General features: G+C 37.0%; 1 protein-coding gene across 1 annotated transcript; it reads left to right on the top strand.

Annotated features, from left to right (window-relative positions):
* Positions 1–60: 60 nt before the first annotated feature.
* On the top strand, positions 61–27,841 carry POLE2 (DNA polymerase epsilon 2, accessory subunit). Its single transcript, XM_031453668.2, has 19 exons — positions 61–206; positions 4,284–4,384; positions 5,715–5,790; positions 7,534–7,611; positions 7,748–7,841; positions 11,106–11,180; positions 13,438–13,521; positions 14,154–14,210; positions 14,641–14,689; positions 15,319–15,391; positions 18,705–18,877; positions 19,248–19,337; positions 19,510–19,564; positions 20,053–20,112; positions 20,200–20,277; positions 21,828–21,936; positions 22,823–22,999; positions 24,776–24,843; positions 27,716–27,841. Exons 1-19 carry the CDS (start codon positions 139–141, stop codon positions 27,732–27,734), a joined length of 1,584 nt encoding a protein of 527 aa, XP_031309528.2. The 5' UTR covers positions 61–138; the 3' UTR covers positions 27,735–27,841.
* Positions 27,842–27,952: the final 111 nt, after the last annotated feature.

The following is a 27,952-nucleotide window of genomic DNA, read 5'->3' as shown; positions in this document are numbered from 1 at the left end:
CAGCACGCCAGGTACGCGGAGCCACCGGGCTCTCCGAGCACTGAGCGGAGAACCAGAGAACTGCGCGACCGGGGCGGGGCCGGGGCGGGGCGCTCCCGGGAAGAGGCGGAGCCGCAGTCGTGGCGCCAAAACGCGAACATGGCGCCGGAAAGATTGCGGAGCCGGGTGCTGTCCGCCTTCAAGCTGCGCGGCTTGCTGCTCCGGGGGTGAGTCGGCCGCGCAGCTTGCGGGGCGGAAGGGGAGAGCCAGGGTCAGGCCGCCGTGCGGGGAAGCGGGGCGCGCCGAGAGGGAGTTTGGCCTTAAAATGAGAGAGCCCCTGAAAGAGTTCTAAGAAGCGAAGAGGATCCGGCGCGGTGGGCAGGGTGCGGTGCCTTCTTAGGTCTCCCCGACGTTCGGGCGGAGTTGAAAAGTTGCTCCGGGACGGGAGGAGGCTCCCCTCCTGCACGTGCCAAACGGCCGGAGAAGCGGCGATCGGTGTGGTAGCAGCGGTGAGTTGGCGCTGTGCTCGGACACCTCTCAGCCCCCTTCGTCTCTGCCTCCGCCAAATGGGAATTAACAGCGCAACTCTACGTAGTTACTGAGACAGCGAATGAGAGACCTGGGAAAGCCCACTGCCACGTCGGTAGCTGTCAACTCACCGTGTAGAAATTGTGGGCCTTGCCAGCCTTCCCAGTTTGGGATCAGGTATTATTCCTGAGAGAGGGTTCCCGGAGAGTTGAGAAGTAGGCAGGTTTGAAGCATGTTCCTAGGTCTCCTGAATCTTTTTTTTCTTTTTTAAAGATTTCCTTTAGAACTTCTCTGATAGATGTCCTGGCTACATCCGTGTTTTCTACGACTTATAGGATGAACCTTTCCACGATTTTTTCTCATTAAATCTACCTCTTTTTTAAATTTAAATTTTAATGTGTTTGTCTTAAAAAAAAAAAAAGAATGGGATACACTTTTCTGTACCAGGTTTTGATTGCTCTTGTGTTTGTAGAGGTTTTTCGGTTTGTTTTTGTAATGATGCGTTTTATGGGGCTTTTAACCTTGCTTTTTGGGTTGGTGGTGAACAAGGGCAAGAGTGGAGATGCTCTACGAGAAAATAACGAATTTTATTCAGTTGACCCCTGACATTTTGAAAAATATGAGCAATTGATCAGTTAACTTTTCTTTCTTTTCACTTAGAAATTGACCTAATATTGAGCTGTCATTTGTTAATTCAATCAGAAATACACTAAATACACTGCAAAGTACTGCTGGGGCAAGTGAGTAGGAGAGAGGCACTGAGGAGCTTGAGGGGCAGATAGTGTATTAATTATTTATTGCTCCATAACGAATTACCCCAAAATTTAGAAGTTTAAAACAGCAGGCACTTCTCTCATTTTCTGTGTGTCAGGAATTCAGGTAGGCTTAACTGGGTCCTCAGCTTCAGGGTCATTTACAAAACTGCAGTCAAGATAAAGTCATCTCAGATGTCAGCTGGTCAGGATTTACTTCCAAGCTCATTCAGTGATTGGTAGGATTCAGTTCATCCAGGATAGTTCGATTGAGGGCATCAGTCCTTGCTGGCTATTGGGCTTCCCCATCATGGTGGCCTACTTCATCAAAGCCAGCAACAGAGGCTGCTGGTAAGATGGAAGTCACAGTCTTTTGTAACATAAGCAAGAAAATGACATCTTGTTGCTTTAAAATTTTTATTTTTAAAACTACAATACAGAAAAATATTCCATCACTTTTGCTACATTCTATTGTTAGAAACAAGTCACTAGATCCAGCCCACACTCAAGGGAAGGGGACTGCACAACGATGTGAGTACCAGGAGGTATGGATTATTAGGAGGTCATCTTAGAGGTCTGTCCACCATGGATATTAAATAATTCACAATTATTCAATTTCAATTGTGAGAAGGATCTGAGGAAAGAAGTGCTATGATAGTGTATAACCAGTTGTATAAACAGTCCTAGAGTCAAGGAAGGCTTCATTAAATAATGGTTTGACTTACAAGCTTTTGCACAACAAAGGGAAACCATAAATAAAACAAAATGACAGCCTATGGACTGGGAGAAAATATTTGCAAATGATGCGACCGACAAGGGCCTAATTTCCAAAATATACGAACAGCTCATTTAACACAATAACAAAAACCAAACAACTCAATCAAAAAAAGGGCAGAAGACCTAATTAGGCTTTTCTCCAAAGAAAACATACAGATGGACAATAGGCACATGAAAAGATGCTCAGTATTGTTTCTTATTAGAGAAATGGAAATCAAAACTACAGTGAGGTATCATCTCACACTGGTCAGAATGGCCATCATCAAAAAGTCTACAGATAATGGAGAGTAGGGTATAGCTCAAGTGGTAGAGCCCATGCTTAGCATACACAAGGTCCTTGGTTCAATTCCCAGTACCTCCTTTAAAAATAAAAAAATAAGTAAACCTAATTACCTCCTCCCTAAATAAATAAAGTTCAATACATTTTTTTTAAAAGTCTACAAATAATTAATGCTGGAGACTGGAGAAAAGGGAACCTTCCTACACTGTTGGTGGGAATGTAAACTGATGCGGCTACTATAGAAAAATATGGAAGTTCCTTTAAAAACTAAAAGTAGAGTTACCATATGATCCAGCAATCCCATTCCTGTGCATATATCTGGAGAAAACCCTAATTCGAAAAATACATGCACCCCAGTGTTCATAGCACTATTTACAACAGCCAAGACATGGAAGCAACCTAAATGTCCATCAACAGATGAATGGATAAAGAAAATGTGGTATATTTATACAATGGAAACATAAAAAAGAATGAAATAATGTCATTTGCAGCAGCATGGATGGACCTAAAGATTATAATACTAAGGAAGACAGAAAAAGACAAATATCATATGATGTAACTTATATGTGGAATCTAAAAAACATGGTACAAGTGAATTTATCTACAAAACATACTCATAGGAAACAAACTTATAGTTATCAAAGGGGAAGGAGTAGGGGAGGGATAAATTAGGAATTTGGGATTAGCAGATACAAACTACTATAAATAAAGTAGATAAAAAGGTCCTACTGTATAGCATGGGAACTACATTCAATAACTTGTAATAAACTGTAATGGAAATCTGAAAAGGATTATGTATGTATATGTATAACTAAATCACTTTGTTGTACACCAGAAACTAAAACAACTTTGTAAATTAATTATAGTTCAATTGAAAAAAAAAGAATGGTTTAAGCTGAATGTTAAAAGATGAGCAGGACTTGACTAGGTGAAAAGTTGGGGGGAAATGATCAAATAAAGACCCTGAGGCAGGAGAGCACCAGAAAGGCCGGAGACACTGGATGAGCCTGGTGAGATCTGACAGGGGCCCGAGCCTGTGGATGGCTTTGGTCTGTCCTAATAGCTTGCCCAAGATTCACCCAATATGTGTGTGATTTTAGGGCTCAATCATCAAATATTTATGGGTCACTTTAGTGTTCTTAGCACCTTGCCAAAGGATGACACAGTTCCACTTGTGAAGGAGCATCATCTCTACTGAACTGGAGGGATGTGACACTCACACTTGAAACAATAAGCAGCCCAAGATACAGAACACTGAGTGTGATGACTCTAACAGTAATACTGATGTTAAAGTGTAAAGTTGTGTTCTACAAATACAGAAAGGCATGGAATTAGCTAATTGTTTAGGTAGACAGTATTCATTCTGAGTATTGTATCAAAATCAGGAATTCATGTGACTTTTTAAAAATTTCAGATTTATTGATTGTGGGGTGGGAGGGATTCATGTGATTTTAATGAGTGTTACTTCTATGACTATATTCAAATGTCAAAGATTTTTCTAGCCTAATTTTTTTCCTATTTTACAATCAAAAATAGTGATAAAGTTAGTGGAATTTAAGCAAATGCATTATCAAATTAATAAGTATGTATTTAAGTGTCTATTATGTTCAGAACTTTGAAGCCAATTGGGTTCTGCCTTAAATGTTAGGTAATAAATATTACAAGGCTAATGTAATGCAGCAGATCTAAGGTATCCGTAAGTGAGACTTTTAACAGTTTCCATAAGAAAGGGGAGATTGCAGCAGATTGGGCTGGTCGAGGAAGGCTTCTTAAAAGAAAGACGTGACTTGGGGCTTTAAGAACAGTTATGCTGGCAGATGATAGGAGGAAGAATTTGTTCCAAAATCACAGGGAAGGAGAGCCCTGCTCCTCTCCTTGATTGATGAGTGTTTGCCAGATGTTGGCATAAAACTTTTAGCCTTAATTACCAGTGACCTGCCTCATCTTTTCTTTCCCTCTGTCATCAGTGAAGCTATTAAGTACCTCACAGAAGTTCTTCAGTCTATCACTGAAGTCGAGCTTGAAGATGCCCTGGAAAAGATCATCGACGCAGTTGAAAAGCAACCCTGTAAGTAACATTTTCTGATAGCTCTTAAATTGTTCATATAGTTCTCCTGCCTCAGTTAGAGTTATAGATTTAAGTAGAAGTTGAGGCTTCAGTATTAAGGTGTCCCAGTGTCATGAGACATACCCCTGGCGGCACTTCCTGCCAGGGGGTAACCTCTAGTTCTATTGGAACCTTGGGGCGTTCCCCAGAGACTCTTTCACAGTCCTTCCCCCTTGTGGATTCCCCTGATTCCTTTATGGTCACTTTTTTTCTCTCTGTCTGCCTATGACTTTGTCTTACTGAAGTTAGGTACTCTTAGATATTTGAGGGGAAAAAAAGTAAATGAGAAGGACTAACGTTGCCTTCTTGCTTCAGCCTTTCTTTACGGATCTTTTTGTTGAACACTTACCTTTTACCATAAGCGTGGCCTACAAAGGAGATAATGCTTTTCTCTCAGAAAACAGATGGCCAGTGTTTCTAGAGCACTGAAGGAGGGAAGTGGGTAGCCTGCTCCCACATGTCATCTAGATGCCAGGTTTTTTTAGCTGGACCAGAAGAAACATGTTCCACGATACAGGAGAAACTGCTATTATATTTCATTTTTGCTTCTAAAGGTGGAGTTTTAAATATACCTTTGCTTTTAAAATTTCCTTAGACTTGAAAATTTAGAACTGTTTAAATGTAGAAAATTAGTGTCCATGAATTTAAAATGGCACGTGGTATTGTGCCCGAGAACACACCAAAGTGGTCAAGGGCGCCCAGTCTGGAGTCAGGCTCTGGTGTGTGTTGCTCTCTGCGCCTTCTGGCTGTGTTTGTGAGCGGGTTGTTGGACCTCCTGAAGTTGCATTTTCCCCGTCTGTAAGACATGGGCATAGGAATGTCAGTCTTGTAGGACATCTATCTAATAATGCTTGTAAAGAACTGAGCATAGTGCCACACATGTCCTAGGGGCTTAATAAGTGGTGGCTGTTATTGTTATTACTGTTACTGTGATGCCTATTGAAACATAATAGTTGTGATTACAAGTTATACTAATGTAACCTTATTACACCTCGGAGCTTACAGAAGCATTCGTATACTTGAATGTATGTTATTAAACAGTATTTAGAGAAGTAAGGCATTTGTTTGCGTAGTAAGGTATGTTAAGTGTACTTGAGTGTGGAAAATGAAGACATTTGTGATACGGTTTTTGCTGTGGTCCTAACTGAACACTTTTTTCCTCCTGAAACCTGTGTAATGAGAATCTCTTGGGGTTAGTGTTTGCAGATTATTTTTAGGAAAAAAGCTATCCATGGAAAGAACTAATTCTTATGCCTGTTTTTAAAATGTGACTTTGAACTTGTCTTTTCAGTGTCATCAAACATGATCGAACGGTCTGTAGTGGAAGCAGCAGTCCAGGAGTGCAGTCAGTCAGTAGATGAAACCATGTACGTGAAAAAAAAATTAACTTTTTCCCCACATTGGAAGTGTTATTGAGTGCTTATTTTAAATTATTTTCTTGGGGAAATAATCCGTGGTCAGTGTTTCTGTGGTGGTTATTTCTTAGTGTTTCCTTTTAAGTGATAGCTTACCTTATCAACTTTGATATTAAATGACTCAGCTTTACTGTTTTTTTCCCTAGGATTTGAGATTCGGTATTATTTGTACCATGACTCACTTTTGCCACTTATCCACCTGATCTGATTTTATATTCTGTAGGCTACAGATGAACTGAATTGATTGCTCAGAAGTGTAATTTCCTTTTCATCTTAGGAAAGTGCCGAGTCCCGAAAATTCAATGACCTCACTTGGGTCACATGGTGACTGGCAGATGAGGGGAGCACCTCAGTTTCATGACTCTTTGCTCTGTCTCATGCTGTTAGAGCTTAGGAGTTTGTATGGCAGTGATTTTCCTGGGTTTTATTTCCCTGACTATACGTCTTTCCTTTCTTCCTTTGAATATGATAATTCTTTCCAAATTCATGGGGTTTAGCTGAGAGGAAAACATCTGGGGAGATGGATAGAGACAGTTTTAATTTTAACCGGTTTTTCCTGTTTGGGGCAATGGGGATAATGGAAGAGTCATTACTCATTTTGGTAAGTAGTTTTAATCTTTGTCCTGTCAGAACTTATTAGAGCTGCTAAAAAATAGAGAAATTGAGGAATTTTAGTTTTATCCTAGCCAACTCATTGTTTTAAGATACTAGAGTACAGTGGCATGCCCCAAAGCCATCAACAGAAAATCAAAACGATTGTATTGGAAGTGTAAAGGCTTATAATCCTAAACTAGGCATTGAAGTTACTGGTTGTTTCTGTCAAGCTATTTATATGCTATCGTCAGCCAATACAGAGGTCGAATGGGGACTGAATGGTAAATGATCTTTGCAACTTCAGTTGTCAGAAAGTCATTATATTATAGCAAAAGGGAGAGGCCCTCATTTTTATAGATGAAGAAATGGAATGGTAAGTTAAATGACATGCCAAGATTGATCCACTAGAAAATCACGGAGCTCTGCCTAAAATCTACTGGTCCACTGGTTCTCTGTTCCTGCTACCACCAGGATAGCATGAAATTTTTTTGATCATTTTCATTTGGGGAGATAAACAGATATAATTTTAGGGAAGACTTTTTAGATTGGAATATTTGTACAATAGTGCTGTGGATTTTTTTTTAACCTCTTTGAAACATGGTTATGTTATTAACAGTGTCTGAAGGTAAATTATTTTGTTGATTTTCCTTCTCTAACACTGTAAGTGTCAAGGATACGGCCAGAGTTTTAGGGGTTCTTTTCCTATTTTACATCTTTTCCTGGGTCACTTTTGTATAATATTTTGGATTTAAAAATTTGTTGGAAATGAATCATATTTAATAATATTCTAGCTTGTAAAAGTAGTACATGTTGGAAGAGATTTCTTCTTTTTCAACAGATTCTTAATATTCATAATTACAAGTTAACTTGATTAAATTTTTTTGTTTGTTTGAGAGTATCTATTGGCAGTGTTTTCTTTTCTCTGAGAGGAAAATGCACAAGGTAAAAATGTTATCCTCACTTTTGACGATACAAGAGATTGTGTACATGAGCTGTGAAAAGTACGTGTGTATGAGATAAGATTATAATGCAGGTTTTCATGTTCACCTAGAATACTTGTGTTTTAGTAAATCAGGTCTGTTTTTGTGGGTTGTTTTTCAGAGAACATATTTTCAATATCATAGGAGCATTTGATATTCCACGCTTTGTGTACAATTCGGAAAGAAAAAAATTTCTTCCGTAAGTATGCCAACCATTGATGTTAAGCTAATTTCAAATGTACATTTTTTTCTAGAAGGTTTATAGTCTCCTGTTTCATTTTTGACCTTCCTTGGTGTATTATGATAGCCATAAACAGGCAATCCTTTTTTTCTAGTTTATTAATGACCAACCACCCTGCACCGAATTTATTTGGGACAGCAAGAGATAAAGCAGAGCTGTTTCGTGAACGATATACCATTTTGCACCAGGTAAGACAGGAGAAAAAGACTGTTTCAGCCTAGGTAAGACTTAGGGATACTTAAAAGATGGAATTTTGTACTTTAAAGCTTGATATAGCAGTAGACTGTTACTGGGCTGTCTATGAGACCATACAAGGAATACAGAAATAAAAAAGCCACTTTCTTTTTAACCATCATGATGATGATAAAAATAATAGCTAACATCTCTTACATGCTTTTGATATGCTAGGCACTGTTTATCACTTTACAGATACTATATACCTCATTTGATCGTCATAACATCAATGTATGTATAAATGCTATTCCCATTTTGCAGATGAGGAAACTGAGACCTAGAGAACTTCAGTCACTTGCCCAAAGTTCACATCTAATAAGTAGAGACAAAATTTGAATCCAGTCAGTCTGACTCTGGGGCCCAACCTTTGCCTCCTACACTATACTACTTTCAAGCAGCTTACAGTCTATGAAGTTAAAAACATTTGTACAAATAAAATATAAAGTAGAATTTTATACATGCTATAGAAGAGATACAAACAGAATGCGCTTGACAGGAAAATCAGGGAAGGCTTTAAAGAAGTGATGGCATTTGACATAGGCCTTGATTGCTTTGATCTTGTTGAAATGGGGAAAAGGTGGTGAACAGTGTGAACAAAGAGCAAAAGGAAAAAGTGGACTCAGTGCAGGAAATGATGAGTGGTCAGTCCTCTCTGCGGAGGGGAAGGCTCGTGAAGAGGAGTAACATGGGGTGAGCTGGGAAAGTCACGGGGAGCTAAATCGTGAGATTGCCTCGGGTGCCCCTCTTGGGAGCTGAGACTCTGTTCTCTTGGTATAAGGAGCCTTAAAATAACAGAGAGACTGGATCACAGCAGGTTTCTTGAGCACTTCCTCTCTCAGCAGATTTTGGGATGAATCAGAGTCGGAGGGAAGACTTACAGGAGTCTGTGGCATTAGTCCTTGCACAGTATGATAGCCTGAAGGGAGAAAGGCCCGGGAGTAGTAGGACGGGACATCTCTGGAGCAGTGGAAGCCATAGTTCACAGTGACTGATCGGATGTGAAAGAGAAGGGAGAGAGTGAAGACTCAAAGATGATTTAAAATTTTGAGCCCGAGAAAGTTGACGGGTAGAATAATGGTAATAATGTTAACCAATAGGAAAAAGAGAATGGGGAAGATGATGGCAGGTTCAATTTCAGGCATTTCAGTTAAGGTTGCTGGTAGGATATCATGTGAAATGTACATCTGATGCTAAAGAAAGAGATCTGGTAGAGAGAGATTTAGGGGGCATCTGCCTAGAGTAATAGGTGGGACTGCAGGGAAGATCCTGAAAGAAAGAGAGGTGATAGAAAAGGGAAGAAGATAGAGTTTGGAGGCCAAGCCACAGTGGTGTTACATGGTGAAAGCACAAGGTGGTTTTAAGGAAGAGAGGATGGTCAGCAGGAAAAAGCACTGAAAAAAGGTTGAAGAGAATGAGTACTAAGGATCTCTTCTCTCCCGCTTCCATTGCCTATGTAATGTTGCCAGATTAATCTTCAAGTTTAGCTCTGATAACTTCACCATTTTGTTCAAAAGTCTTTCAAGGAAGTTTACTATCTATTGAATTAAATACAAATTGTACTTAATATCTGAGATCTTCTGTTTTACATTTTTGGCCTGATCTCTACTTTTCCCTCTAAAAAGCAGAGGAGCCAAAACTGAAACATGGAATCATTGTTTCTGTTTCTTCCACTTCCTCTGTGACTCTGCTTATTACTGTTCACTCTCTGGACTGCTCTTTTCTTATCTCTACTGTTGAAACGGTCCTGATTCTGGAAGGGCCTTCTCAGATTCCTCCTTCCTTTCTGAAGCCTTTCTTGATCTCCAGTTGGATGCAGTCGCTTCCTGCTTTCAACCTCCTGACTACGCAGTGTCTCCTATGTCACTGACAGAGTGGGCCCTGCCTTGCATTCGGAGGGGTGCTTACCCCTGTTGTCAGACTACACACTCCTTGTTTATTTCCTCTGCCATGTTTGGCACAGTGCTTTTCACAGAGAAGATGCTCGCTAAATATCCACATTTCTTTCTCCTTTTTTTCTTTCTTTAAAACTGCATTAAAGCCAGATTATTTTGGATGTGTCACTTAACCCTCCCGAACCTCATGAAATGGGCTGAATTTTAGTCCATATTTTTATTGCAGTTATCTTCCTGAAAGTAAATCTGATTTTATAATTATCTTAATTCAAAACTGTTGTTTTCCATTGTCTGTAAGATAAACTTCTTGGCTTGCCATACAAAGTCTGTGTTGTCGGAGCTCTTTTATTAGAGGTTACAAAACTGGCTAAAACAGAAAAAGGAACTTCTTGGCTTGTGGAGAAGTCTAGAGACCCAGCCGTGTCAAGCATGGCTGGATCCAGGTGCTCACACAATGTCATGATCTCCCAGCAATTAAAAAAAATTGATTTTACTTTCAAATACTTTCTCTCTGAGGTGACAGAGATGGCCACTAGTAACCTTTGCAACTCTTAGAGAGTTCTTCTTCAACAGTAGTTCTAGCCAGTATCTCTTACTGGCCCAGCTTCAGGCCCTTGCTCAACCCTGAGCCAGTCACTGCCCAAAGTGGGGCAGTACTTTGATTTGCTAGGACTTGGTGGTCTGTCTGTGGAAGTGGGAAGGGCACCAGCCCTACCTAAACTACAGGCACCACAGTGAGGGAGGGTCAGTTTCCTGACTAGAGGCTCCAACCAATCTCTCATGTTATCTAACGTTCATCCCTGGGCACCTCATGATCCAACTGTACTAAACTTAACATCACTTCCTAAACACTCCTTTACTCTTAAACTCTTTCTTGTGACGCATCCCTTCCTCTGCCTGAGACGTCTTATCTCAGCCTTCTTTTGTCTCTTCCTAGCAAAGTGTTTTTTTTTATCATTTAGGATCTTGTGAAATGGCCCCGTCTGTTGAGAGTCCTTTGTTGAGTTGTGACCTGTTGACAGTTCTCTCACTGGCCCTTGTGCTCTGAGGATGATAACTTGATTTGTTGTCTTCATATCCTCAGCCCAGAGTGTGCTATGGTCAGGTACACAGTAGACCTTTAAAAAAAAACTTAAATTTTTTTTTTAATTTTTAAATTTACATGTCTAGATATTTGTTCATTAAATTATGTGGGTTTTCAAATTTGTGGAGAAGAGATAATAGTGCCATTAGTTTAAGGACAGAGCTTTGTCAGAGTGCTGTTGTAATGAATCTTAGTTTTAAATGTCTGCCTCAGTAATTCACGTGACTCTTTCTTTTTTCTAGAGGACCCACAGACATGAATTATTTACTCCTCCCGTGATAGGTTCCCACCCTGATGAAAGCGGAAGCAAATTCCAGGTTAGAATGTTTACCTAGTTATTTAGGGTGTGTAAATATATGAGTTTAATATTTATTGCTTAATTTTAATTTATTGAATTTTAAATGAAAGTGAACCGTTGATAACTGTTTAACGAGCTAACTGACCTGGGCATGCCCACTTTAGGGAAAGTCCATGTCCTGGGTTCTGCCACTCTCTAATGGAAGCAACCGCTTCCTTTTTTGAGGCAGGCCCTCAGACTGTGTTAGCCCCCAGATAGTCTGGCTACCAAGACAGAACCCTAGTCCTCCTGGTCCATTTGCTGGATAATACACTGACTTTCTGACCAACCTTCAAAGTTATCCTTGCTGTCCTCCCGCATACTCTAAAATCCTGGTCCTTGCCCACCCATCCCTCTGGTGACCACCAAACACTTGTTCTACTAAGACATGCTGTATCAGTTGAAGTGAAAATTTTGCTGAAGGCACTAAGGAAGCTAATACTACGTAATGCTTAAACTAACATCTGATGGCAGCACCATAAGGGGAAAACATTTGATAATTTCCCCTTTTAACTTTTGTTGGATATAAAGATTGTATTAAGTTCTGGAAATTGACAGTATTTATATTTCCCTACCAAAGGCTGTCTATGTGTTTTCTTATATATATTAAGTTTCCTGTGGCAACTCAGATGCCCGCAACCCAGAGGCATGATTTCTCGCCTCCTGTTTGCCAAATAACTTTAAGGCTTAGGAAAATAATTTATTGTTCTTGTTATCTTTCCAAGCAGTTTAATTTTGTATCCCTGCTGGTATATTCACTATTCAAACCACCATTTATAGTCCCTGACGGGTATCCTCCCTGTGCAAACTGCAGTTATGGTTCCTCAGGAGACTTTGTCAGAGCTTTCTATTCCTGTGTTGCTTTTTTGATTGATGAGTTGCAATATTTTCCCCAGTCTCTAAGCTGTCTTTTTATTCTATTAACAGTCTTTTTGAAGAACATTAAGTTCCTAATTTTGTTGAAGGTCAACTTACCAAGTTTTTTCTTTTATGGCTCCTGTTTTTGGTATTGTTTCTAAAGATCTTTACTAGCCCAGTTTTTAGGATACATGTCTTACGTATCTTTTCTTCAGATTTATCCTAAGTATTTCATTTTTTAAAACTTTAAAATGTACATTGTACTCCTGTGTTGCTTGAGGTTCATATTTTTTAAGAGGAACCTCAATATCAAATGTTAACAGTGATTATTATGGGATGATGGGATTATATGTGTCTTCTCTGAATTTTTAAATTTTTTTCTATAGTAAACATGCATTATTTGCAATAAAAAAATAATATGGTAAAGATAGAAGCAGCTCAACCTTGTAATTCCTATAAAAATGAAAAATTATATACCTTTTCATCCAACAATTCTGTTTCTGGAATTTGTAGAAATTCATCCAACAGTAATACCCATGCAATGGGCCAAGAGAGGTGCACAAAAATATTAAGCATTATTTTTGTTACCAGAAAACTGGGAACAACTTAAATGTCCTTTAAGTTGTTAAGTAAAACAAATCTGTTTGGTAAAATAAACTGTTGTATATATCCTATAGATACCTCTATTCATTAAAAAGAATGAAGTGTATCTATACATAGTTAAATGGAACAATGTCTAAGATATATTAAATTTAAAAAGTTAAGTTGCAGAATAATGCAAGTAATATGATTTCATCTTTGCAAATAAAGCAAAAACTATATGGTGTGTGTTTATAAATTATATATGTGTGTATTAACATATATTTAGGATTATATGTACAGAAAAGGATTGGAAAGGATTTTTTAAAATGGTGCCCCAATTATTACTGCCTGTAACTTTCTGATAAAAATATAATGGTCAGATTGAGAATGTAAATAATAGTGACAGACTTTCAAAATACTAAATAAAATTGGAATATATTTTTTCCACTTACTTTTAAGAGGTACTGATCAAATAAGTAAAATTTGTATTCTTTTTTATATTTTAAAGAAAAATATACCTATCATTATTCAAAATAATATAGTATGAAACGTCAGTCATTGATAAGGGCCTCTGTTGATATGGTGTTCCTTTAGGCATAAGTCTTCCAAGCTGTCATCAGTTGATACTTTAGCTTTTTGTAGGATAAAATTATATTTTGTAAGTTTTATTTGATTTTCTACTGTAAGATAGGTATAAATACTGAAATGTGCACTCAAAATTTATTTATTAATAAAAAGATTAGTTTCTTAAAAGAACATAATTTTAGTCTTTAAGAATTTATTTCATTTTATTTTAGCTTAAAACAATAGAAACCCTGTTGGGCTGTACAACCAAAATCGGAGATGTGATTGTCCTTGGAATGATAACCCAGTTAAAAGAGGTAAGTTAAACTTGATAAACATCCAACTATTATTGTCAGCCTTCAGACTGATAAAATGTTGGTTACATATCGCATTTCTACAGAGGCTACAGAAATGTACCCTTCTCTGAAAGTGCCTTTCTCAGTCATGGTGTAACCTCTTCATTTGCACTTGGTTTCCTGAGTAGACATAAGGAAGGAGTGTCATATGCAGTCCACCAGTTTGCATAGCCTGAAATTAGTCCCCCAGTGACCTCTGGTTGAACTGAGAGTACTAGATGTCTGAACAAGCAAAGCTGCAGACCACATCCTGGTCCCGGGGAGATGATTTTGGCTCTCTTGGGTGAAGGCACCGGGTGAGGCCCTTCTTATGGCAGCCAGCCAGTGTGCCTCTTGCCATCTCTTGATCGGCAGTGGTCATTCTGCAGGTACCTATCAAGTACGTATGAGAAATCTGAGTTTCAATTAAGTAATTACTTTGTGGTCTCCAGACTAGTAAAGGAAAAGCCTGGACTAGGAATTAACTAATTTTTTAAAAATGCACTATACTCTCTACTATATTTCTGTTGTCAAAATGGTCAGTATTTTAATTATTTTGTCATAGTATTCATTTTTATATAAATGTGGACATATTTCTTTTAATTTTTTTTCAGGGAAAATTTTTTCTGGAAGATCCTACAGGAACAGTGCAACTGGATCTTAGTAAAGCTATATCCTTCACTTTTATTTTTCTAAACTATGTTGCATGAGTTGGGGAAAATGATTATATATCATTCTCAAATTTACCTATTTGGGCTCCCATTGTAACTTCCATATGGTGGTGTAGAAATTTAGAGATATAATCCTAAACAAAGACAAAAAACCTTTAATTCCTCCTTATTTGGAGAATCCAGACAAATCACTGAGGAAGTTTATAACATGCAAAGAGTGATCTATACTATCAACAGTACCAGGCTACATCTTAGAATCAGACGTGGGGATATTTAAACCTAAAAGTTTGTAAGCTATGATATATTCACAGTTTTAAATATGAAGTCTTTGAATTTATTATTTGGAAGTCCTGTTGAGTGCAAGATGTATGTTGACTTTATCACCACCTCAAGCATAGAAATAGAATTATTTTCCTTAATTGTTGTGTACCAGTTCCATAGTGGTTTATACACGGAGTCATGCTTTGTCTTAGCAGAGGGTAAGTCAATATACTTTTTCCCTGTCCTCCTCCTCATTCTACAGTAAAGCCATTTCTACATTGGTTAAAATATGTTAATATGATATAATTTGGGAGAATATTGATTATGAGAGCATACTTTTGACAACATTAAGTAACTCTCAGATGGCTGACGGGCACAGGGTTTCTTTTTGGGTTGATGAAAATATTCTGAAATTAGTGGTGATGGTTGTACAACTTGTGAATATACTAAAAACCACTGAATTATATACTTTTAAAGGGTGAATTATATGATATACGAATTATATCTCAGTAAAGTTAGGCAAAAACAGATTTTACATGGTCATAAAATGAAATATTTCTTAATCTGTATACCTATCTCTCTGTACTCTAACGTGTATTGTGAAATAAAAAATGAGAAAGTTTTACTTCTGAATCTGTTACTATATCACGAATTTTTTTATACAACTGAGGCTGTCTCTGAATCTGAAGTTGGTATGTAGCTAAGTGGGATTGGCAGATTCTGTAGTTAGTTGCCTGGGGATGAGATGATGATCTAGCATTACTGCTTTGTATTCTATAGTTTTATCATTTCAAACAAGAAGGAGAATTGGACAAATGAAAGTGATTCGTTACGTATCTCTTTTCAGGTTGGTTTGAAGATCAGGTGTTTCATGTCAATGCCTTTGGATTTCCACCCACTGAACCCTCTAGTACTACTAGGTATGAATATGTTTGACTGAAGCTCTACGTGAATTTTGTAATACTATGATTGTAAGATCATTGGCAGTAACAATTGTAAGATAATATATCATATCTCAGTTACTACAGGGCCTCAGGCTTTGTGGCAGAATGCAAAATAATGGAAAATGAGAGTTAGAAGACTGGGCTTTATATGTAACTGAAAACTAGTGAGTTGCTTCTAGATTACTTGCAATAACATCTTTGTATTTGACTTTAACCGGGACAGATTTCCAATCTGTCAATCTTATTTATCTAGAGGCCTGATGAGAAGTTCAACTGAGGTAAAAGATAGGAAAACACTTAGCAGAATATAATTCCCATGGTAATATAAAGTTCTTATTTTTGTATTTTACTGAGTGAAAGTTACAAGAGGCAGAGTATATAGCTCTTTAACAGAAGCAAAATCATTATAATATTACAGCTCTTCCAAAAGGGCCTTCTCTGAGAGGAGTGAGTTCCCTGTCACTCAGGGTGTTTGAGCAGAGTCAGAATGATGGTGTAGAACTTGTAGCTGGTGTCCTGCTAGGTTGAATGTAGTCTACAGACTTTTAGGTTTTCCCCTTTGAGGTGTTAAACACATTTTAAATTAATTTCCAATATTTAAAAGTTAGTAGATTTCTTATAAAAGGCTAGATTTTTAAGTTCTCTTGAACAATCAGATCTGGTGATACTGCGCCTGAATTCTCACCTGAAACAACTGTACTGCAGTGGTCGCCCACCTTGCGCAGGTATGCGTGCACACCCTCACTTAGACCTCGTCCGCTTCAGCTGGCCGCTGCTTTGATATGTAGTATTACCTTCCTGGAGCCTGTAAGCATTTGAGCTTGCTACCTCTGGGGGAATTAAAGTCGTTGCCTTCTGATTTTGAGATTCCATGATGATTTCAAGAAGAAGTGTAAGGATTAAGATTTTAGTCCCAGTATGCCTGTGTGAATCAGGTGCCAAGGCCACGTTTGCCGGCTGGGAGTTGCTGGCAGGGAGCCCTTGCCGTGTACCTGCTCTTCCTGTTGAAGTGATCCTGGGGAAAGTGCTGGTCACACCACAGAGAATACAAGCCCTCATCAAGCCAGCTCACTTCTAAGTGAATGCTTTTAGTGCTAGTTTGTGACTTTGCATAGCATGGGAGGGGTTTGGGGGACTATAAAGCATAATTGCTGTTGTCTTGGTGTTTTAGTTTAATATATGCCTCAAAATTACTACTTTGGAATGAGAGGTATAATCAAGGAAACTGGCTCTGAGTATTACCATTCATTTCAGTTTAGCCAAGAGATCACCATTGTAATGTCTCAAATAATCTTCCATTTAAATTATCCCATTTTCTCTAAATTGAACTGTTTTTGTGTGTTTAGTAACCAACAGACTGGTATGAGTTGTCATAAAGTACAGTAAAGTAAAATAATCATTTTCAGATTAGGATTATAAATTATTTTTCTCTTAAAATACCTCCAAGATAAAGTTCAGAGGGCTGTATTCTGGTGGTAGTCAATGGATTCAGCAACAGGGTTTTGTTTTGTTTTTTTTTAGTATTTTTTATGAATAAAATACTGTTTTAGGGATAAATAAATACAAGTAGGTCTCTACAAGATCGTCCTGTCCCAAAAGGATTTATGCTGACCTATTGCCTTCCCACCGTTGCCTAGTTTATCATATAATTTTTTTAGGATAGAGATTTGCTGGGATTTCATTACTGTGTTTCTCTCTTTCACTGGTACCGGGGATGTGACTTGTGTTTTCTGAGTTCCTAGAATCCCTAGACTTTTTCTTGGGAAAATAGGTACTGCCAGGCCTTCCTCTTTCTGTCTTTGCACCTTATATTCTGTGAATCAAGGATGGAAGATGTTAGAGTTTTAATTTCTGAAGAACCAGTTTAATAGGTATTTCTATGATGCTTTGGTTTATGCCTGGGTATATAATTGAAATCATTATACAATTATATCAACTTATTTCCTTCCTGTGATAACAGCAAAATTGTGACTTGACACTGGCACCTGTTTTGGGGATGGCCTCAGGCTACTCACTTAACACCTGAACCTCATTTTCTCTTGTAAAATGAAGAAAATAGAATCTACCAATATGATGGTTTGGGTTTTTTCCTTCAGGGTTTAATATTAAAATCTACCTGATATATTTACATATTTCCCTTAGGAGCAAAGTTCACTATTACCTACTGCAGTGTTTGCAATGACTTTATAGAATGTAATTACAGAAAATAACAAGAATCAACTCTAACAAGATACGGACACATATTGAGAGTTTCTTTTTATGTGTGAATATGTACATCTACATCTGTTCCCTTTTTTGGGACACTAAAAATGGACACGTACTGTACATTGCTTTGTAACCTGCCTCTTCATTTAATGATATGCAGTCAACATTTTCCATTACCATGAAATACTCTTTTTGTTACATGATTTGTGACATTCGGCACATATATTTTGTGAGCACATGCTATATTGCCAGGCTCTGGGCTAGGTGCTGGATGGGCGAGATAGACATTAAACCATCAGCCAAATAATTAACTGATTATAATGGAAAAGAATCTGAAAAAAAAAAAAAGAATGTGTATAACTGAATCGCTTTGCTGTACACCTGAAACTAACACTGTAAATCAACTACACTTCAATAAAAAATTGAAAAACACAGTAACAAATAATTAGCTGATTACCAATTTGATACGTTCTATAAAGGAGAAGTGCAGGGTCCTACACGTGTGTGTAATGGGGAGATCTGACTTCTTCTGGGATCCTCAGTGGGGGGGCCTCTCTAGGATTGTCCATTTGAGCTGGGAACTGTAGGATGGCAGCCAGTGGAAGCAAAAGCAGTGGAGGCTGGGAGTGCAGAAGATTACTCCAATTTCCTACTGACCCTTTCTTGGCAAGCTTTAGGCTTCCTTTCAAATTTTCACAATTCTAGGATGAAGGTAGACACCTTTAATTTCTTAGAACAGATTTCTAGAAGTGGAATTATTTGGTCAAATGACTAGCACTTTTTTTGAGGCTTTTACTAGTTATTATTCAAATTGATTACCTATTTCTCCTACTTTCAACTACATAGGAAATTACTATTTACTTTAATCTTTGCTTTAGTAAGTTTTAAATGATACAGATTGTCTTCTTACTTTAAATATTTTGTTTACTGCTTCAGTTTCTCACTTTAGAACATTTAAATAAACTTGTTTGTTTTTTAAGTGCTACAAATAATATATTTCCATGGTACAGTTTACCTTGATGGGAAAATAATCTCATATCTCCAACAGAATGTAGTTGATAATAATTATGTTATAATTACCTAGGGCATACTATGGAAATATTAATTTTTTTGGAGGGCCCTCTAATACATCTGTGAAGACCTCTGCAAAACTAAAACAACTAGAAGAAGAGAATAAAGATGCCATGTTTGTGTTTGTATCTGATGTTTGGTTGGACCAAGTAGAAGTACTGGAAAAACTTCACACCATGTTTTCTGGTAGGTGTCATTTTTTCTATTATTTTTTGAACTCTTATGAGTTCATGTTATCAAGGGTGGGTAACAGGTCAGGCTTTGGAGTTTGATAGAACTGGGTTTCAGTTGCAGCCGGGTACCTTGAGCAGGTTACTTAATCTCTCTCTCAGTTTACAGGGATATTGTGAGATTAACCATGCCATTGCAGGGCCTGGCACAAAATAAGTGTTCAATAAATGGGCACTATTATTATTTTTTTTATTATAATAAGCTATTAAAATAAGGTATTGTTTTTAAAATAGTAAGGCTTTATTATTAAAAACTAATGAATAAAAGATTTTTAATTTGATTTCTAGGCTAAAAAAGTGATGTTCATTTATTCTTTTATTTTTAGGTTATTCACCAGCACCTCCAACCTGCTTTATTCTGTGTGGTAACTTTTTATCTGCACCATATGGAAAAAATCAGGTTCAAGCTTTGAAAGGTATTGAGGGTCTATTTATAAGTGTTAATACATTTATATAAACTAAATTGATAAGAAATAATCTATAATATTTTAATCTCATTCAAAAGATGTAGGGTTGTATCTAACTATATAAAATTTGATTTATGTGCATTATATGCAAATTAAATTTAATATCCCTTTAAAATTTTAGATTCCCTAAAAACTTTGGCAGATATAATATGTGAATACCCAAATATTCACCAAAGGTAATGATTTCTACTACTGTATTTTTTTATTCAGTTTTATTTTAAAACCACAAAAAATGAATCCTAAGTTTTATCAGCGATTATTAAGAAAATAGAAGAAAAAGTTGAGAAAATTAGTACAGCTAAGAGATAAAATTATCTTCATATCACAATAATGTATGTTGCACTCTAGTCGAGATTTATAATGAAAAATATAAGGGAAGAATGATAATTTCAAGCATATTCTGAATTTCTTTTTTTTTTTTTTCCAGTACATTTTTCCCCCTTTATTCTGAATTTCTTGGTGACATTACTCTGAAGGTCTAGAGCTGCACTCTTCAGTATGATAGTTATTGGCCACATGTGTCTCTTTAAAGTTAAATCATTTAAAGTTGAAACTTAAATTTTTAAAAATTCACGATTTAATTAAAGACAATAACTTGGTTTTAGACTACTGGATAGTGATGCAATAACATTTTTAGAATGAATTATGTTTAATTTTGCTACAGTAGTCGTTTTGTGTTTGTACCTGGCCCAGAGGACCCTGGATTTGGTTCCATCTTACCAAGGTAAGTTTCATTCAGATATTTGCAATAGTGAAGAAAATTCTGTGAAATTCAAAAATATATACTATATCACGTAAATTGTTTTTATAGGCCACCATTTGCTGAAAGCATCACTGATGAATTCAGACAAAGAGTACCATTTTCAGTTTTTACAACTAACCCTTGCAGGTAAAATATTAGTATTTTGTATTGTATTTTTTCCCCTTTCATTTAAAAATTAACTTGTTTCTTAAAATTTGTCTGAATTTTTATTGTTATGGGATAAAAAGAAAAAATTTCTCTTTATTTGAGCTTTCCCAAAACTTTACAAATATTTTAACTATGTTTAAAAAATTCACTAATACTGAATTTAGGAGGTTGAATCATGGATAGAGATTTAAATAGATATTCCAATTACACATCCTTGGAGAAAAGTTACAATGGGAAAATGAAAAGATTACACATTTACCATATGTGCCAGTCGCTGTGACCATAGGCTCTTACTGAGGGAATACCTCAGTCTTTGGTTCACCTCTTTTCTACCTCCATTGACTCATTCACTGACCTTATCTAGTCGAAAGGCTTGAAATACCCTCTATGTATTGACGACCCTTGCATCCTTCTCCCAGACTCCAGACTCACATATCCAGCTGCCTCCTTCTCCCCTTGGATGTCTAATAGACAACTTCAGACAGAATTTCTGACCACCTTCCCCCATCAGCCCCCACCCTGTTCTGTAGCCTTCCTCATCCTAGCTCATGGCACCTTTATCCTTCCAGTCGCTCAGCCCAAACTTCGAGGTTTCTCTCCACATGCAGGCTTTCAGGGAGTCCTTCAAAAATTTGAAGGAGGACTTCAACATATATCCAGAATCTGGCCACCTTTCTATCCCCCCCCCCCGCCTCTGCGTTCCTCTGCCACCTTCCCTAGCCTGAATTACTGTAACAGCCTCCTCACTGGTCTCTAGCTTCCACCCCTGCCCCTCTGTGGTCTATCTGTCACACTGTCGAGTGATCCTTTAAAATGTAAGATGTACCCAGAAGGATGGGACCCCTCATGCTGTTCAGTAACAGCCCCTTATCCTTGCAGTGGTAGCCAGGGCCCTGCATGTGACCCCCTCTTTCCTCTGTGATTTCCTCTCCTACCTCTCTCCTCACCTGTTGCAGCCACTCCAGCCTCCTTTTATTCTCAGATGTGCCAGGCATGGTTCATCTTAGGGCCTCTGCTCCGCCTGTTCACTCTGCCTGCAGTGTTCTTCCTCTGTATGTCTGCCTGACTCTCTCACCTCCTTCAAGTCTGTGCTCAGATTAAACTTCATTATGAGCCCTACCTGTTCTGATCCTCCTGTCTAGTACTCCAGCCTTCCAGTCCTTCCCTCTCCCCAAAGGATTCCTGTTAACTGTTTCCTTTTTGCCATATACTTAATCATCTTCGAACACACTATATAATTATCATGTCTATTGTACATTTTCCCTGATCGCCCTCCCCTAATAGAACGTAAACTGCATGAGAGCTGGGATCTTTCTGTTTTGTTCGCCCATCCCTAAAATAGTGCCAGACACATATGAAAAGCTCAGTTAATTACTGTCAAATGAATGGATGAATAGATTCTGGTTGAATTTTTGCTGTGGTGAATGGTGGGAAGTGGGCATGGCTTTGTATTATAAAACATTTTACCTTTAAAATTACCTCATATTGTGATCTGAGGAAGTCAAATTCAACTCCTGTTTTCATTTCAGAATTCAGTATTGTACACAAGAAATTATTGTCTTTCGTGAAGACTTAGTGAATAAAATGTGCAGAAACTGTGTCCGTTTTCCTAGTAGCAATTTGGATATTCCTAATCATGTAAGTTTAAATGTCTTCTTTATTAAAGTATCTTACATGTTGCATTGTATAAAATTTTGTTCAGCCACTTAATCACTTGCCCTTTTGTTGTTTTTATTTATGGTTCAAAGTAATTCGAACATACTTTTGTCAGTAAGGAAATTTTGTGTTACTAGGTCAGTATTTCTCAGTTTTCTTACTAAGGTGTCTCCTCATGGACAGAGAAAAACCCAGAACAAGAAGTAAATTTCTTTGGAGCTTCCCATTTTATTTGTAAAATTCATATAAATCTTACATTGTTGTTCTCTGTATATATTTATTTAAATAAAATGTTCATGTTTATCATGTTTATTAAATAATTTCATAGTCTATGCTCACATCAGGAGGATGTGTAGTGTTTATCATGTTAGCTTCAAGATTCCTGGCATCCAAAAAAAAAAAGATTCGTGACATCCAGTTGTCAATCACTGGTTACATGTATTCTCATTTGTGAGGTATGGAAGTAGATCATACAGAGCATTTTTTGTATTTATTATATAATATTTAAAGTGTATGTAGGCTAAATATATATTCTTGGTATTACTTAAGATCTGGAATTATTTTTAGATGAACAGCATTAATAAGTGAGTTCACTAGGCAGCTAAAAATATAGTTGCTGCAAAGTGACTATTTGAGGGAGTAACTTTTATGATATTAAATGAAAACTCATAAATTTCTCCTAAAATACAGGATAGTTAATTTCATTTTATATCAGTGTCCCCAAAGCTCTGTGATTCAGTTTTCCCAGTTGTTTCTCAAATCTTCTAAGTCTCTTTGGTAATTAGTATTTAATTTGAAATTCTTTGTTGCTGTTTTAGCTTCTACAAGTGAACTGAAGTTTGTTTTGTTCTGTATCATTCTTTTGTAGTTTGTAAAGACTATCTTATCCCAAGGACACCTGACTCCTCTACCTCTTTATGTCTGCCCGGTGTACTGGGCGTATGACTATGCCCTGAGAGTGTACCCTGTGCCCGATCTGCTTGTCATCGCAGACAAATACGATCCTTTTACTTTGACCAATACCGAATGCCTCTGCATAAACCCTGTAAGAACGTAGTTAACATTATGTATCATACTTAAATTTAAAACATGTTTAATCAGTTACTGTTGAAAATATAAAGGAAACATTGACTTAATTTGATATAAATACATTCTTAAACTTTCAAAGGAGCGTGTGACTATAAAGTAATGTGACTTTTTCTTTTAAAAAAAATGTACCAAAGGTTATAAATGCAAATGAGTATTTTCCCCTTCAAAGTAACTTACCTTGACATTCCTTTCTGGAAATTACTTCCAGAGCCCATATCCCGTTCTCTTTAAACATATTAATGGTACTTGTCCTTGGAGGATGATTTTTCTTTTCTTTTCTTTTTTTGAAATTGCCCAAATCCCAAAAATCTAAGTCTGATGAATGTGGAAATTCTTATTGGGACACAATGTACTATTTCATTTTTATGCAGAAACTTGAAATTGCTTCAGAATCCTGTAGTTGCTTCTGAATTTCTACAAAAGTATGATAGACTTTTTGAAGTTGCGGAATTTTTGCTGCATACACGTTACTGTTTATGTCAAACAAGTATCTTTACTAGTGATTTTTAATCTGTATGCTTCCTTGAGTCTTGTGAATTTTAAACTTTAATACTTTGTTTCATCTCGGTCATTTGTGAAACATCCTCCCTCACTGTTCGTTACTGCTTTCCTCAAACACATTAATTTTGTCCAGCTTCCTGTATCACAGAACTACTGACATTTTGGACCAGATGATTCTTTGCTGTGGGGCACTGTCCTGTGCACTGTACAGGGTTTATTTAGCACTGTACAGTGTTTATTTAGCAGCATCCCTGGCCTCTGTCCACTAGATGCCAATAGCAACCCCAGTTATGACAATAGAAAATATCTCCATATAGTTGCCAAATGTCTCCTAGGGCACAAAATTGTCCCTTGTTGGGAACTACTGCTGTAAGGATGAGCATAGTCAACTGATTTGGTTGCACTGTTTGAAATTTGTGGCCTGATTTTGTAGAATCTTTATTCACATTTCCATATTCTTGTCACAGTGATGCTATTTCCTTATTTAAATTGAACTCTTTGGGCGTTCTCATAGTTAATACTCTGTTTGCATATACTTCATTTTTGAATTCTTCCACTTTCTTATCCTGTAAATGAATAAACCACCACGTCCTACACCATCATTATATCTTTTTTACCTTATTTATACCTTTTGGGCAAACCCTAAACTTGCTTTTGACATTGCTTCATCCCTGCTTGATACTTCTTCCCATTAATGAATGCCTGCAGTGGGCCAGGCATTGCATTAGTGCCAGGGACACAAGGACTGAAAAGACGGAGTCTCTGCTCAGAAACTTTAGTTTAGTAATGGACAGACAATTGCATGTGTGACTACTGCTTAGTTGCTTTGGGGGCACACTGGAGGAATGTTACAGGTTGAAATCAAACCCAGATTTTCACCAGGGAGAAGAGCAGGAAAGATTTCCTGAACGTGATGTTTGAGTGTCTTACATGCTTTTTTAGCATCACCCAGTACTGTTTATTCCTTACACTAAGTAGAACCACTTCTAAGCATTTCCAGTCACATCTGTTAGCATAAGACTATCTAGTTAACTTGAAAGACTTTTTACTTCTAATGCAGATATTTTATAGTGATATTTTTTCTTTATAAAGATCATGCAAAGCTCTGTCTCATTACTTTATAGTCACATCTGGTAACATTTTTAAGTCACGAGCAAGGAATTTGATTAAAAAAATAGGAATTCTTTTATAAAAGTTGAGTATTCACTTATGGGCATTTTTCTCTCCAAAGGGCTCTTTTCCAAGAAGTGGATTTTCATTCAAAGTTTTTTATCCTTCCAATAAGACAGTAGAAGATAGGTAAGTGTGCTCTCAGGAACAGCAAGAAACGGCTGTCTCTTGGTAGAATATTGCTCAAAATCGGATGTTCTGTAGGTGTGCTGAAATTGTTTAAAATGTCTACAGTAGCCCATTGGAAATGTTCTAGGCTGAACTTGCTGTGTTCATACCGTGTGACACAGAATTGGACGTAATTGATGGCACGTTTGTATGAAATAGGTAAGAACTATTCTCTGAGAGACGAGCTGTGGAGGTGGCCAGTTCTTTCACAGGCTGGCCCCTGGTGATGATGTTCCTCTGAGAGGTCAGCCTTGCCCTCCACATGGTTGATTCTCAGAACTTAGGTAATCTGCCTTAAATTGGCAGCAAAGAATTATGGGGGACTGGATTGAGGGTGATGATGGTGAGGGGCTGCAGTGGCAGAGGGGAGGTCTTGGGGAAAAAAAGAATCCCCCGGTGGGTAGTGGTTTTCAGAGGCTGTTCTATAGACCACCTGCATTAGAATCCACTGGGGTCCTTGTTAAAAATATCAAGTTCCAGGATCCCACCCCAGACTCATCAAATGTCTCTCTAGCTGTAGAACCCAGGAATATGCATTGTCAACACTGTTTCCTTTAGATTCAGGCATCCTAATGTGTGATTTCCTAGCTAATTGTATTTTGAAAAAGCTCCCACTTCCAGTTAAGAACCATAACCAAATAACTACCCTCCGGGTTCTCATTAGAGAATATAATCTTGAACAGCAGCCTAAGTGTCTTTTTTTCTTTCTATTACTAATATATTTATTCAAATAAAAATGAATACCAGTATATGATAAAAATTGGAAACTGCTGAAAAGTATAAAATTGAAAAGGAAAAATACTTCTGCTTTCTAACCCTGAAACCACGACTAACAGTTTCTTATATATATTTCTTGGGAAAAAACCTTATGCATTATTCCTATTCAGTACTCATGGAGGACTGAAGTCCATTTACTTTTTGAGATATTCTAAATTTTATTCTTGGATTCACTCATTTGACATGTATTTGACTCACTGTATTCCAGGCACTGCTTAGTTTTTGGAATATAACCAGATAGACACTCTTCATAAAGGTCACCAATATTCTAGATTCTATTCCATAAATCTAACATGTGTTTGACTTTACCTAGCCCACACTGAATCCTTAAAAAAAAAAAATTGATTTGAAATGACTTTAGCTAAGGGCAAGTGCTCTTACCCAGTCTCACCAGTCCCTGTTGTCAACAGTGATTTTATGACCCCAGGGTTATGTCACCCCTGGAACATATTTTTTCCATCTTTAGGTTGACTTTTACTGAACTGAGATTTGGTATAAACTTACAGACACAGAAAATTTACTCTGCTATGAAAACCAATAGTGGGCACTTTGAACAGGTCTCAGGACAAGAGAAATCCGTGTTCCAAGCAACTGTTTTTATCTTGGTGAAACTATACATCTAATAGATTCCCTTTGCTTTAGCTGCCAGAAGCACAGCCAAACCTGTATCCCACCTGTAGCTGCAGCTGCAGAGGAATTAATGGCATAAATGTCGGCTGCAGCTCTGTCTTCATCTTCTTTTCTGATCTGTATTTTTTTCTTGCCTGAATTTCCTTATTCACTTACTTTTATCTTTTTATTATATCTATCTCTGTAAACCACTTTATATTCTTGTTTTAATGAGTTGGGATATAAGTGAACAAACCACAATAGGAAATTAATTGATTTATTAATTATGCTAGCACAAGACACTTCAGTTACATTGTGCAATGTTCCTTGAGTGCCATGCAGAATTTTGTGTTCTGAGTACAGTAAGTAGATTTCTGACGGTTCCTTACACATTGTACTGGAAGTCCCTTATGTGCCTGTCCCTCTTAAAAGTTTCTAGCATAGTCCTTGTCTTGCAGTTGGTGCTGTCTTTTGAGCTGAAATGATTGGTCCCTTTAACTTCTGTGGACTCAGATGCTAAAAACCCTTGACATAATTTCCAAACTATATTTCCAAACGAAAACTGTACTGATAATTTCAGGAACTTCTTCAGTGCTGGGTCAAACAAGTTGATGTGCTTTTATTTCTGAGAGAGAAAAAATTTCAAGATAGAATGCTGATTAGTTTCTCCTAAGAAGAAATCTTTTCTTAGAATATTTGTGGAATCATATTGTAGAGTTAATCACAGAAATATAGCCAAAGTAGATAAGGGTAACCCTATTTCAACATGTACTCTCAAATACAGTTGTTTTATTTAAAAACACAACGTTGGCGATGTAGGGGAGAAACACCTATTCTCATGCAAAGTTGGTCAAAATAAAAAATGGTAAAAACCTTTATGGAGGGCAATTTGACAAGATTTCTTAAAACTTCAACGTCATATACCAGCAATTCCACTTTTAGGAATATATCCTACAGGTATATTTTGGCTTATGCATAAAAGTGGGTGCAGTTATGTTTACTGTAGTTTTTATAATAGAAAAATAAATAGTTTAAATGTATATGCATTTAAAAGTTGTACTTATTTAGAACTTTTCTAAATTATGTTAAATTTCAAAGCCATAAAGGGATTAGTTTTAAAAGTCATAGCTAAGTATAATGTATTTATTATTAATTGAAAAAGAGCATAGAGTAGTGTTCACTGTATCCTACCACTTGTGTATGTGTTTGTAAAGCACTTATTCCCTTCCACATGCTTATCTATGATTAGACTATAAGGATATACAGTTGCTTCTGGAGCGCAGAAATAGAGTATGAGACTGAGTGACTTTTCACTGTGTCCCCTTTTGAATTTGGAACAATGTGCAAATTGACCTATTTCAAAAATTAATTAACTAAAACTAAATATTAAGGAATGTACAGTAAGGTTTCCAAAATGTTTAATTTTATGAATATTTTCTATTTTCAGCAAACTTCAAGGTTTCTGAGATTCTTGAAGACCATCTAAAGAAACAGAATTTACTAATTTTCTGCTTGATTTTATATTTTATGTAATTTTGATATTGTTACAATAAAATTATGGTAACGTTTAGAATGTTCTAAGTTTCTATTTTATGAAAGCTTGATATTAACTTACAATAAACATGATGGTACCCTACGAAGTTTTATAGGAAAAATTTTTCTGCATAGTCTTTTAAGAAAAATA

The sequence above is a fragment of the Camelus dromedarius genome, chromosome 5, assembly GCF_036321535.1.
Source record: "Camelus dromedarius isolate mCamDro1 chromosome 5, mCamDro1.pat, whole genome shotgun sequence".
In the NCBI taxonomy this organism is placed as follows: Eukaryota; Metazoa; Chordata; class Mammalia; order Artiodactyla; family Camelidae; genus Camelus; species Camelus dromedarius.
This window is presented reverse-complemented; position numbering and strand designations above follow the sequence as displayed.